A 12,075-nucleotide genomic window follows, 5' to 3' on the forward strand; every position below is an offset into this window, starting at 1 on the left:
AGCTCGCCGCCGCGGCACAGCTCCGTCACCGCGAGGATGCGCCCGCCCTCCGCGTACACGCCGCGCAGCGTCACTATGTGCGGGTGCTGGCTGTATCTGTGCACAACACAAACACAAATGTACACACATCTACTAATCTATACAAACATAATAAAGCGTAAACCCACACTTCTTTGTGGCATAGTTCAGCAATCACAGAATATTTTTGAATAATTGTTTCTTTAATAAAAGGCCCTACACTTACGACACGCTTTAGGCTATATATTTTCACGCTATTAAACTTAGAGGGTAAAAAAAAATTGAAAAAAACCTCTATGTGGCAAAGGGACCATAAACTACAAGCTGCCAACATCAAGGAAGCAAGATTATAAATTGTCAAAGACCTTTGTTGTCATTTGTGCATTTGAATTTTGACATTTGCATTTGAGAATTTGACAAATGTGAACAATAAATCATTTTTTTTTATAATGTGGATGAAACCGCACGGGAACAGCTAATACGTGTATACTAATATGACGCGTCCGGAAGTACCGTTTAGACCTTGAGCCGACAAAAATATTGCCAAGGACTTTATTCAAAACACACTTTCTGTATCGTAACGTTACTCATCTATCAGATATATAGTAATGTTGCCAAACTTGAGGCAATTTGGTAGTTAAGGGGCACATACCTTAACAAAATTTCAATTTCTTCACGAGGGTCATATTGCATTTTGTCCATAATTTTAACAGCATATTGGACTCTAGAGGTTTTGTGCTCGCAGAGACGGACGACGGAAAACGACCCTGTTCCTAATTCACCCATTAATCTAGAATATAAAAAAACATATAGAAATTAATCTTACTATCACACTAATATTATAAATGTAAAAATTTGAATGGATGTATGTTAAAATGTATGGCCTAGAATGCTGAAGAAATCTCGATTAAATTTGGCATAGATGTAGGATAATCTGGAACACATAGGCTTACTTTTATTTATTTTTTTTATTTCCATGGGGACAGAGTCGCGGGCGAAAGTGAATTTTGTAACTCAACTAGCTTTCGCCCGCGACGCCGTACGCGTGGAATTAACAAAAATTAAAGTGAGTAGCCTACAAGTTCTCCCAGACGATCCTCTATGTCTATGCCAAATTTCATTGAGATCTGTTTAGCCGTTTAGGCTACAAACTCTGACAAACATTTATCCATTCATTCATCCATCCATCCATCTAAGCTTTTGCATTTATAATATTTGTAAGATGTTACTCAGCGATATTGTTGCTTTTTAAAAGTGAAAGTATTTTTTAAAATCGGCCCAGTAGTTTTTGAGTTGTTTCAATACATACAAAAATACAAATATTTGAAACATTAGTTTTATAATGAAATAAAGAACGATAAACAAATAAAATAATTGTAACTAACCTGTATTCATCAAAGAAGTTATTTCTATTCACAAAACCAGACCAAAACTCTTCGGTGGATGTCTTCGCTTGTGGCGCGTGATTTTCATTTTGGTTCACGAGGGTTTTGTTGTCGTCATTGAGCAAACATGGCGCTACGAAACTGAATCCTCTGGAAGGAAAATAATTTACATGTTATACTAGCTGTTCCCATGTGGCTTTATAATTTATAAAAACTTTATTTTATTGTTTACATTTATCAAATTCTCTAATGCAAATGTTAAAATTCAAAGGACAACCATGGCATCCTTGCTTCCATGATGTTGGCACTTGTCTCTTTCTCACACTAAGGATTTTTCCAATTTACCCCTGAAGTTTAATATCTCGAAAATATATAGCCTAAAGTGTGTCGTAAGTGTAGGGCTTATTATTAAAATAATTATACAAAAGTATCCTGTGATTGCTGATATCCTACACCACTAAGTAGTGTGTGTTCACGCTTTAGTATAAAAAAATAATAAAATAATAATTAGTATAGTATAGATGTATAATACCACAATACTTCAACCGAGGCGACAACGCGTGATTGAATGAAAGAAATTAATGTAAATCACGATTTCTTTTACATTTTACAAGCATTGTATTACTTTTCCAGTAAATAAAAACATAACAACAAAGGTATAAAAGCAGACAACATTGTAACGATCAATTTATCTATTATGGGTATAAGCACATAAGCATCAAAGTTGATGTTAAACCAATTACTTGACATGCATAGTTTGAACATATTTGCAACACATTTTATTACCAAGGTTATATTATGCTATGTTATCGTGAATTTTTATGTCGATACATATATTAGTACATAAGTGAACTTTATTACAATTTTTATAGAAATTGTACAAAAGCATGAACGTGAAACTTTAGTCATTTTTAATCTTAAACAATAATAAAACTTGGTTATAAATAATGGGTCATTTCGTTATTTTGGCAAATTGGAGTAGCCGCCAGGTCGTTTACCTTATACTTAACTAAAAAAAAAACACTGCATATCTTTTAAACTTGTTATTACTGTTTTTCAAAAAGTTTTACATGTTTCTCTACAGAAAAGCTATGGGAAATACATATTTTAGTATATTACCTGAATAACTCGTGTGCATTAGCCGAGGCGGGTACTCCGGGGGAGTCGCGCGGAGTTCTGCACGTGAATTCTGAGTCGAAGTAAAATGCGTCGTCGGCTCTCGACACCGCCGGCCGGAATGGTGGAATCACCTGCAAAAAACGTTAAAACATTTAATATAAGTAATAATATACAACAATCATTAAAAATGTTAGTTAAATTATATCAAAAGGTATATCTTCCGTACAGACAGGTTAAGGGCCAGTTAAGGGTACTGCTCAGGGCGCCCAGGGCGGATAGAAAAACTGCGGTCAGGCCATTGATAGCGCAAAACCCTGCACTGTTTTCTTACAACGTTTATTCTAAGACAGAATTCTTAGTAACATCTAATCTAAGGGTAGTTGCACACCTTTAACTAAACAATCGCACAACTTGCGGTTGTCGATTGTTTCCCAGCCACTTCAACTGTTTAGTTGTATAACTAAAAATCGACTAGTGTTCGCACCTCCCTAAAAGATCATAGAAATCAAAGCGAGACTAAACAGTCGTGCGATCGTTTAGTTTCAGGTGTGCACACACTCTTAACCTAAAATGTTTTACGTAATCATAGACACAATAAGGTGTGTTTCATGATCAATCACCTTTATCTTGGCACAAACAAACTTTGGTAAACACTGTGTTCATACAAATAGTTTCTACTGGTAAAACATTTGTATTAAAACATGTCATCTCTATACTATCTTTGCAAAAATTGAGATAGTAATATTTTTATACAGGGTGTATGGAAAAACTAACCTCTTTCTTGACTAGTGCTTCCCAATCAATGCTTGTAAAGAATTCATGGTTTTTTATATCTTCAATGCCGTTAGGGCCAGCACCTAATCTGTAAAATACCAGTTAAAATCTTATTGACTTCCAAACATAACTTACTAACATTATAAATGCAAAAGTTTCAATGGATGTTTGTTTGTTAGAGTTTGTGGCCTAACAACTGATTGGATTTCGATGAAATTTGTCACAGATGTAGAACATAATCTAAAAGGACACATGCTTATATATTCTTCCAGAGTATTGTACTTTAGTATTTTTTATTTCGAGCGAACGATGTCGCGGTCGAAAGCTAGTATTACATTAGTTTATATCTTACCTATTCAATGGATTTCGTTTAAACAATGCACGGAGTAACGATTGAGCTTCTTCACTTAAATTTGAAGGCATACCAAGTTTGGCTTTCAAAATCTGTGTCATAGTTTCATGTCTTGTTGAACCGTGGAATGGTAAGTTGCCTGTTAGCATCTCAAACTGAAAGTAAACAATGATTTTAATATAAAACTGCACAATAATTTTATGTAATCCACTCAATTCAATTTAATGACGCTTCAGCTAGAACTGACAGAAATGAAAGTTTGTAGCGGGCTTTACATAAATATTACATACCATAAGTACTCCAAAAGACCACCAATCAGCAGCAAAGGAATGTCCTTTTCTATTAACAACTTCCGGTGCCATATATTCAACAGTGCCGCAGAAACTGTAAGCTTTATCACTACTGGGAGGAAGTTTTGAAAGACCAAAATCGGTAAGAGCTATATGACCGTCTGCGTCTAACAAAATATTTTCAGGTTTTAGATCCCTGTATATGATACCCAACTTATGAACATGTTCTAAGGCTAAAGCTAGCTCAGCTAGATAAAACTTAACATCTTCTTCTGTAAACATTACCTAAAACAATTCATTCAAACATTAATACTATTCCACTATAGTTCATTATCCTTTTAGTTATATTTACCTCTTTACTCAGTCGCGAAAATAGGTCGCCGCCACGAAGGAAGTCCAGTATTAAATATAATTTGCCCGCAGTTTGAAAGGCGTAATGTAATTTAACAATAAATGGATGGCCCATTTCTACTAAAATATTTCTCTCCATTTTTGTACGTTCTCTATCTCTTACTTTTAATGTAGCTTTCTTAAGTACCTTGAACAAAATTATTACATTACAAGTCTTAAAATGGTAAACTCTACATTAAATGAGTGTAAAATAAATTTCAAGCAAATAAGGCAGAAGTTCTAGATATTTATAGTAATTTCTGGTGTAAATTGCCAGAAAGTGAGAATATTTATGAATAATAAGATCAAAGAATAAAGTTAATACCTTCATAGCGTAAAGAGTTCCAGTATCAGCACCACTAACTTTTCTTACTAAAAATACTTTTCCAAAGGAACCTTCACCGAGGACTTTGAGCAATTCAAATTGTGATGGATCCGCCTTCTCGTGGCCCTCCTTGACAACATCTTGTAATTCCACTTCCCGTTCATAACTGATATCACTTGAATCAAGGCTTTCAGTTGTCGAAGTTTGACGGGATTCAGCTAAATTTTCAACAACCATCGGAAGACTGTTTGTTGATTGGTTACTGAGACCTCGCTGTAGCAAAACAAGACAATTTACTTATTTGATTGCTTAAATAATTTATGAAAAATAAACAAATGGTTGGTTGTTGAAATCAGAAAACTAGTCTTGCTAATAAATAATATGGGTTTTAAAATAAAATAGTTCAGTTGTCATTATTTCCTTAGATTACTCAACATTGTTTACATACAAGGTAAACCTGATACACCAATGAAAACTTAAATAAAACAATCTACAATACCTATTACTCAGACTACAGTCAGAGCAATAGGAATAGTGTATAGTCACTTAACAAGGAATTTGTACCTTTAATACTGTTCAGTTGTTGTATTTTAAGGAACTAAACTCAAATAAGGTATGGTTACTTTGACTTCACACTTGTTTATGAAGAAGGTAAAGGAAACTGATGTAAACAATCTTCTATGGCTTCTTTGTTGAATTGCAAAGATAGCTGCTTCAATAGCGTGTTATAAAGGTATTTATTTATAACACCCTACTGCAGCATTTATCACAAAGTCGCATACACCACTTTTGTGGCTTACCTTGAATGTAAATTTAAAACATAGTTTGTTGGTATCTTAAGGCAATTGAGTTAGGTAGTGGCTATTATTAAAATAGATTTCATATATGTCAATTGTGTAAATGTAAACTATAGTTTAGTTTTCCAATGAAAACTAGATGCTGTGTTATCTGTTTTAATGGTAAGCTGAAGTATTAATATATTCTATAAATTGTATGGCTACTTATAAATGCATGAATGTATATGGAGGCATGTCAAAGTTGCAATTAGTTTAGATGTTAATTTAATAATTTATCCGATTGAGTACTGTTGACCAAAACTGAGAAACTCTATAGTGACTGATTAAAACTGGATTAAGATTTAAAAACTAAATATTGTATTTGTGATAACAGTTGCAAATATTGAATGTACTTATTTCTTATGATTAAAATTCACGTATGAATAGTAAACAATAATAGGAAAAAGTTAAGCTGAGTAGTACTACCATGGTATCACCAACATTCTGCATCTGCATTCGCCAAGGATCGGAGGAATTCGCCAAAGGCATGTTTTCTGTCTTCCAGAAGCAAACATTCAGTAAAAAATGTAGTTTTAATTAAAGTAGTGGTTAATACTGTAACTTAAGACAATATATGTTAATTTCAAAGCTTGGGTGGTGTCATAAATAAAATATTAAAACTAGGGAACGATTCGTTTGCAGATTATTTGATTGTCACTTTGTCACTTCTTCATGGTCATTCGTTTCATTGGTCAAATTGGTCATTCAAAAACGTCACAGATGTGTCATTTTAACAGAAGATTAAAAATATATTTTACAAAGACATTATAATAAACATAATCTAAATATCCGACCACCTTACCGCACCTTACAAGTTATGTTTATTGTATTGTATTATTATATCAAGGTTAAGTTATCCGAAGGATTTGAAACCCCTAAAAATAATTATAAAAAAGAACATAAGACAAATAAAAGATTCCAAATGGGACAGCTTATGAAAGTGACAAAACTTTCTATAGGTTTTCTTGGGAATAAGGTTTTTTTCCTTTTTTTCCCAAATATGTCACTTAACAAAATATTTTACGATATTTACTTGAGTATGAAAAATTTTTTTAAAAAGGATTCAGAAACATACGTGCCAATAGAAAAAGTTAATGTTGATAACACAACAAGTAGAATAATAGGAGATTTCGGAAGATGGCAGTTGAAAATAAGCATCCTCATGTCGTTAATAAAGTTACCGATGGCTTGGTATCAGTTAAACATAATATTCATGGCACCACCGCAACAATTTTGGTGTGCAAAGCCACCAGCTTTTGAGGAGTACACTGACGAAGAATGGCGTAAAATTAGCGTGCCGGTAAACTGAAACACGTGTATTTAAAAGGGTATAATTGTATCTTCACTATTTTATGGAGCAGTGGTAGTTTTTCAATCTTTATTTATGACCTACAGGCTGAAAAACAGTGGCTTAAAGCAGTCCAGCCTCCAATTCGGGCATTTTGAGAAGTACCCACATTTTTCAATATGCCTACTTTCAGAAATAACATTCCAAGATACCTTTTGTAATTTATGTATTTATCATTTACTGGCGTTGATTATTGACCAAATAATAAACCTGTTGTACTGTTTTAGCAAATAATGGAGTATCCATGTCTTATATTTGACCCAGATATTCTACTTATTGCACCGAAAATGGACAGACATGTTATACCTTTAGTGGCATGCCAAAAATTTGTGTATGACAAAACGTTTTTCCAACGAACTCTTACTTCAGATTTTGGTCTAGTGTGCACAAAACGTTGGTATATTAATGTGAGTCTCTTACACTTCTGTGTGAAAATCTTATACTTTTGACATATAGGTTTATATGTGTTACTTAATGTATAATTTTTAAATGATAATCCTCAGATGAGCCAATGTGTTATGATGACCGGAATAGTAGTAGGGGGTATTGTATTTGGAAGCATAGCAGATAAATATGGTCGCAAAAAGCCCCTCATGTTAGCTATTGTTATTCAAGCAACAGGCAGTTATTTGGTATCATTCGCGCCCTATTACTGGTCATTCCTCGTGGTTTGGTTTATTTTAGCGTTTGGGTGCGGTGGTATTGCAATAATTTCTTTTGTTATATGTATGGAGGTAAGTGAAATAGGGTTTTATAAATTTTTACTTTCCTATTTTATTGGAATACAGAATAAATACACCAGTGGAAATAGGTCATGCGACTCCTTGATACAATACAAATACAATAAATGTGCCTTGCGAGAGTCTTAACTAATCGTAGGAATTAAAAAAATTACAGAAATTTGATGAATGGAGCCCATATTTTGAATTTTTGCAACAGGTAGTCAGTGGAAGATGGCGTACATACATTCCTGTATTATACCAGCTACCCTTTGGCTTGGGGAATGTTGTATTGGCACTATTTTCATACTGGTTAAGAGATTGGAGAAAAATAGAATTCGCTTTAGCAACCGTATCATTAATATACCTGCTTTATTGGTTTTGGCTACCGGAATCGCCCAGATGGTTATTAGCGGTTGGAAAATATGACGAAGCTGTTGGTAGGAAATTTGAACTTTTTTAAAATTAGTTGCATAGTTTTAACTTTTGGGGGCGGGTTACTTGGATCGCCAGCCTAAGACGGCAAGAGACCTCAAGATTACAGCTCAAGACGACCCGCAAGTATAGATCTTCGAAGTAACATCATATTTTTTTATAGAAGTCCTTAAGAAGATTGTTGTAGAAAACAAGAGAAACGTTGGTGATATTCGTGCAATCGTAGCTTTATTGCCTAAGAAAAAGAAGAATGACAAGTTACATTTACAATTCTCAGATTTAATAAAATCTAAAAATATGCGACGCAAAACAATAATCCTTTCATTGATATGGTAATAAATTTACAAGTTCCTTGGAAAGTACATTAACATTAGGTTTTAAACTATATTTGTTAACTTTGTTTCAGGTTTTTTACGGGGCTGTCGTATTTTACATTCTCTCAATACCTTGGTTTGATTGGATCAAGTATATTTTTGTTAGTGTCGATGAGTGGTATTATTTCGATACCCGGCGGATTACTGTGCTTGTTTATTTTAGCTAAACTTGGACGGAAGACGACGTTAAATCTATTTCAAATTCTTGCAACCGTATGCTTTTTCGCCATTTACATTTTTCCGAAGGAGGATGTGAAAAAAGCTGGCATCAGGTTATTCTTTGCTGGATTAGGATTCGCAGCAATAGCGGTGAGTTTGTGAGTATGGGAATAATAAAAAAAATAGCATTGAGACCGCTTTATATCTTGTATTTTCAGGGTACAGTTCCAGCTTTATATTTGTATAGTGGAGAATTGTTCCCTACAGTGGGCCGAAACGTAGGCGTTGGTGGAGTAACAACATTTGCACGTATTGCGTCAATGATCGCACCGCTTCTTGTTCATTTAGATGTTTACATACCAGGATTACCATTACTATTAGTAATTCTAATTTCTGCAGGCCAAGTATTACTTGTATTCCCACTTCCCGAAACTAAAAATAAACCGCTACCGGATTCTTTAGAGGAAGCCGAACAATTTCGTTGAACTAGGAAAATCTTAAGCAGAACAAAACCTTCAAATATTCACATAGATTTTGGTATCGCATCTTGTAATCCTAACAAAAAAGTTTGTTTTTATATTTATTCCTTTAATTCGATTTTAAAAATCCAACTTCATTCTTACGTAGCTTAATTCTTACATAAAATAGTACCGTATGTTAATCAAAATTAATTTTTACTTGTGTTAAGGATGTTTTTGATAAGCTTATGTGGTATTTGGGCATTATTTATTTTTCAGATTTTTTTGGTGTACTTACAAAAATTGTTTTTAGAATATATACGTTTCCGTTTTAATCTTTATAACTTTATTAACTGTTTATTTTATATTATTATAATGTTAAGTTAAATTAATGTTATTGTTAATATAAAAGTTTAAGATATGTTGGAAGTTTTTTTCCCCTCTTAACTATTAAATCATTGAGATCACAAAAGAGCAGGATGTATTATTTGACTTTCTAATTCATATTTATATGAAATATAAAGGTACCTTTATTTATAAAGGTATTCCAATAAGAGCATAAATATATAGGGAAATTATTTTTATTTATTAGATCACAAAAATATGTACATAGGTATTACATTTTTAAAACACTACATATATTTAAGTTTTTTTTATATATATAATTGTGCACAACATTACACATACACTAATTAAAATGTACTACTAAATAGTTATTAAGTTCCTATAAGTTGTTACTTCCCAGTTACATGCAGATGTACAAAGACCTAATGTGTCAGAGATCAGATTTTCAAAGTCACAGATAATCTATATTACTCTACACATCTATTTACGAAGGTAATAAGACTATATAATCAAAAAGGAACTATACATACTTTTCCATATTGCTTAAAGCAAAGCTTAGCTTTTTGGTTTGCTTCTGGACATTAGTGCCCAAACAAAATTACTTCTTAATTGTATCTTTACATTCAATAAAATGAGAGCAAAAAAATATGGAAAACATCTAATAGTATAAAATGCACAGAATAAGTATACAAGATATAAAAAAGTATTCAATATAGTTGTACTATTTAAAATGCAATCAAAATATTAACTGTAAAATACGAATTAGTCTTTCTTCTCTTCAGCAATTTTGGTATTAATGTTTTCTATTCTATGGAGCAAAGTTGGATGGGAGTGGTACCATGCTGAATACAGTTTATCATAGATCGGATAGTCCAAGTTATCCTTACCTAACTTAATTAGAGCGGACCTAAGTTCATTTCCATAATTCAAGTTAATAGCAAAGTTGTCAGCTTCAAACTCAAATTTCCTAGAGAGTGCAGTTACAAAAAATGACAATAATGAGTTGTATGGAGCTAGAATCAACTGCAAGACAACTAACAAACCAATTACAATTGGCTTCTGACCAGGAGGAAAACCAATTGCAGTATACAACATAGGGTATTCAAAAAGAAAATCAAATGCAGTGAACATCAAAAGTAAGTTGACTTCAGTTAGGCCAATAGATTTATAAATATGGCTGCAACTCCAATGTCCAAGTTCATGAGCCAAGATTCCCAATATTTCCTGATCAGTACATCCAGTGGTAACATTCTTTGTTTCATCATGGCTTAATAACAGTGTATCAAACAATACAATTCTTTTAGCACCTAAAAGTCCACTGAAATATGCATTGCTGTGTGCTGATCTTTTTGAACCTTTGACAATATAAATTTGAGATAGCGGGAAATTCAGCTTAAGAGCTAAATCTTCAATTCCTTTTCTAAGTGCATTTTCAGGTAGAGGTACAAACTTGTCAAACAGTGGTGCAATAACTGTTGGGTATAATGCAAGTAGTAACAGAGTTGTTACTGTTGTGAACAGCCACAGCCAAACAACAAACATGTTTCCTCCCAACATAATAATGTACAACGAAATTGATATCATAGGCAGAGAAATTACAAGGGTCAGTAATAGTGATTTCAACTGATCCTTTATAAAGAATAGAGCTGTTTGTTTATTAAATCCATGCTTTTCCTCCAGTACAAATGTTCCATAAATTTTAAAAGGCATATTCGTAATGAAATTAAATAGTGTAGCAAATGTCATAAATATACAAGTGATAAGAATTTCTTGATCAAGTGATATATTTAAAGCTTCTGCTATCATCTCTGATTTGTGCCATCCAACATAAATCCAACGTTTGTACAAAATCACTGATGTTAAAATTATCTCATACAGTTCCTTGACAATTTTATATTTTGATTTATCAATGCCATACAGACGGGCCTTGTTTATAGATTCTTCATTCAATGTCTCCTTCAGCTCATCGGGTATGGTATTGTTAGTTTGGTATATTTTGAGCTGAAAAGACAAAAAAATGTAATTAATAATAGAACATAAAAATGGTAATAAAACTGGATCTATGAATTTGGAAGATAAAAGTACTGTTCTGCGATACTTTTTATAATTCGATTAAATTTTTAGATCAGATAACATAGGCTATAATTTGTAAGACACTTGTGCAATAACAAAATTGTACAGATCACATAAAGATCAACATTATCACCGTGATATAATAATTGACTTGCTACGATGATTACCACGTAACTATATGTATCTAAATACATGTTAACGCATGTACTTTGTAAACCATGAGGCCTTTTATTTAGATTGTGTTCAATAATATACATAATGAAAGAAATATTACCTGCCGCAATGTGAGGTACAATTCCCATAAGTACTCTGCCCAAGAAAATAATAAAATAAGAAAAATAATTAAATCTTCACCCGAAACCATGATGTGTGATTAAAAAAAACTGTAACTTAATAAATAGGTTATAACTACGACGTAGATAATGTGTTTCCAAGACTTTAATACTAAATCAGCAAATATTGAAAACTATTTGTAAAGCCGAAAACAAGAATCCTTTTCCATTCCAATCAGATTCCAATCGATCACAGAGTACTTTGTAACATACTGAAATAGAGACCAATCTTCGGCCTTAAATTGGGTAACACGAAGAAAAGCGCCATCTGTATTTCATAGTTTACAACTTTCTTTCTTTCTTGTTTTGTTTTTTTTTTTTTTTAATGAAATGCGGCAAACGA

General features: G+C 32.8%; 3 protein-coding genes across 4 annotated transcripts in view; 1 reads left to right on the forward strand and 2 right to left on the reverse strand.

Moving 5' to 3' along the window:
- LOC106103082 (ribosomal protein S6 kinase alpha-3-like) overlaps positions 1-6,199 on the reverse strand; it is a 9,825-nt gene extending 3,626 nt beyond the window's left edge. Inside the window, exons 1-10 of the mRNA XM_013282748.1 lie at positions 5,916-6,199; positions 4,654-4,926; positions 4,291-4,476; positions 3,939-4,223; positions 3,649-3,803; positions 3,297-3,384; positions 2,523-2,653; positions 1,404-1,553; positions 671-808; positions 8-96 (exon numbers count right to left, since the gene is read on the reverse strand). Coding sequence (XP_013138202.1) covers positions 8-96; positions 671-808; positions 1,404-1,553; positions 2,523-2,653; positions 3,297-3,384; positions 3,649-3,803; positions 3,939-4,223; positions 4,291-4,476; positions 4,654-4,926; positions 5,916-5,978 — 1,558 coding nt within the window. The 5' untranslated portion in view covers positions 5,979-6,199. The remainder of the gene's footprint in view (positions 1-7; positions 97-670; positions 809-1,403; positions 1,554-2,522; positions 2,654-3,296; positions 3,385-3,648; positions 3,804-3,938; positions 4,224-4,290; positions 4,477-4,653; positions 4,927-5,915) is intronic.
- Positions 6,200-6,448: 249 nt separating this feature from the next.
- Positions 6,449-9,301, forward strand: LOC106103145 (organic cation transporter protein-like). Of its 2 annotated transcripts, none has more exons than XM_013282816.1 (7): positions 6,449-6,817; positions 7,065-7,244; positions 7,341-7,571; positions 7,777-7,996; positions 8,155-8,323; positions 8,398-8,674; positions 8,743-9,301. In XM_013282816.1, the coding sequence occupies exons 2-7, from the start codon at positions 7,071-7,073 to the stop codon at positions 9,007-9,009; spliced, it is 1,338 nt and encodes a 445-aa protein (XP_013138270.1). In that variant the 5' UTR covers positions 6,449-6,817; positions 7,065-7,070; the 3' UTR covers positions 9,010-9,301. The 2 variants fall into 2 exon arrangements, with proteins under 2 accessions (XP_013138270.1, XP_013138269.1); XM_013282815.1 differs by having other exon boundaries at positions 6,450-6,789.
- A 295-nt stretch (positions 9,302-9,596) lies between these two features.
- On the reverse strand, positions 9,597-11,969 carry LOC106103108 (CAAX prenyl protease 1 homolog). Its single transcript, XM_013282774.1, has 2 exons — positions 11,675-11,969; positions 9,597-11,328 (listed from the first exon to the last, which is right to left on the reverse strand). Exons 1-2 carry the CDS (start codon positions 11,762-11,764, stop codon positions 10,090-10,092), a joined length of 1,329 nt encoding a protein of 442 aa, XP_013138228.1. The 5' UTR covers positions 11,765-11,969; the 3' UTR covers positions 9,597-10,089.
- Between the last annotated feature and the right edge of the window lie 106 nt (positions 11,970-12,075).

This window comes from Papilio polytes, unplaced genomic scaffold (assembly GCF_000836215.1).
Source record: "Papilio polytes unplaced genomic scaffold, Ppol_1.0 DF823868.1, whole genome shotgun sequence".
Lineage (NCBI taxonomy): Eukaryota > Metazoa > Arthropoda > Insecta > Lepidoptera > Papilionidae > Papilio > Papilio polytes.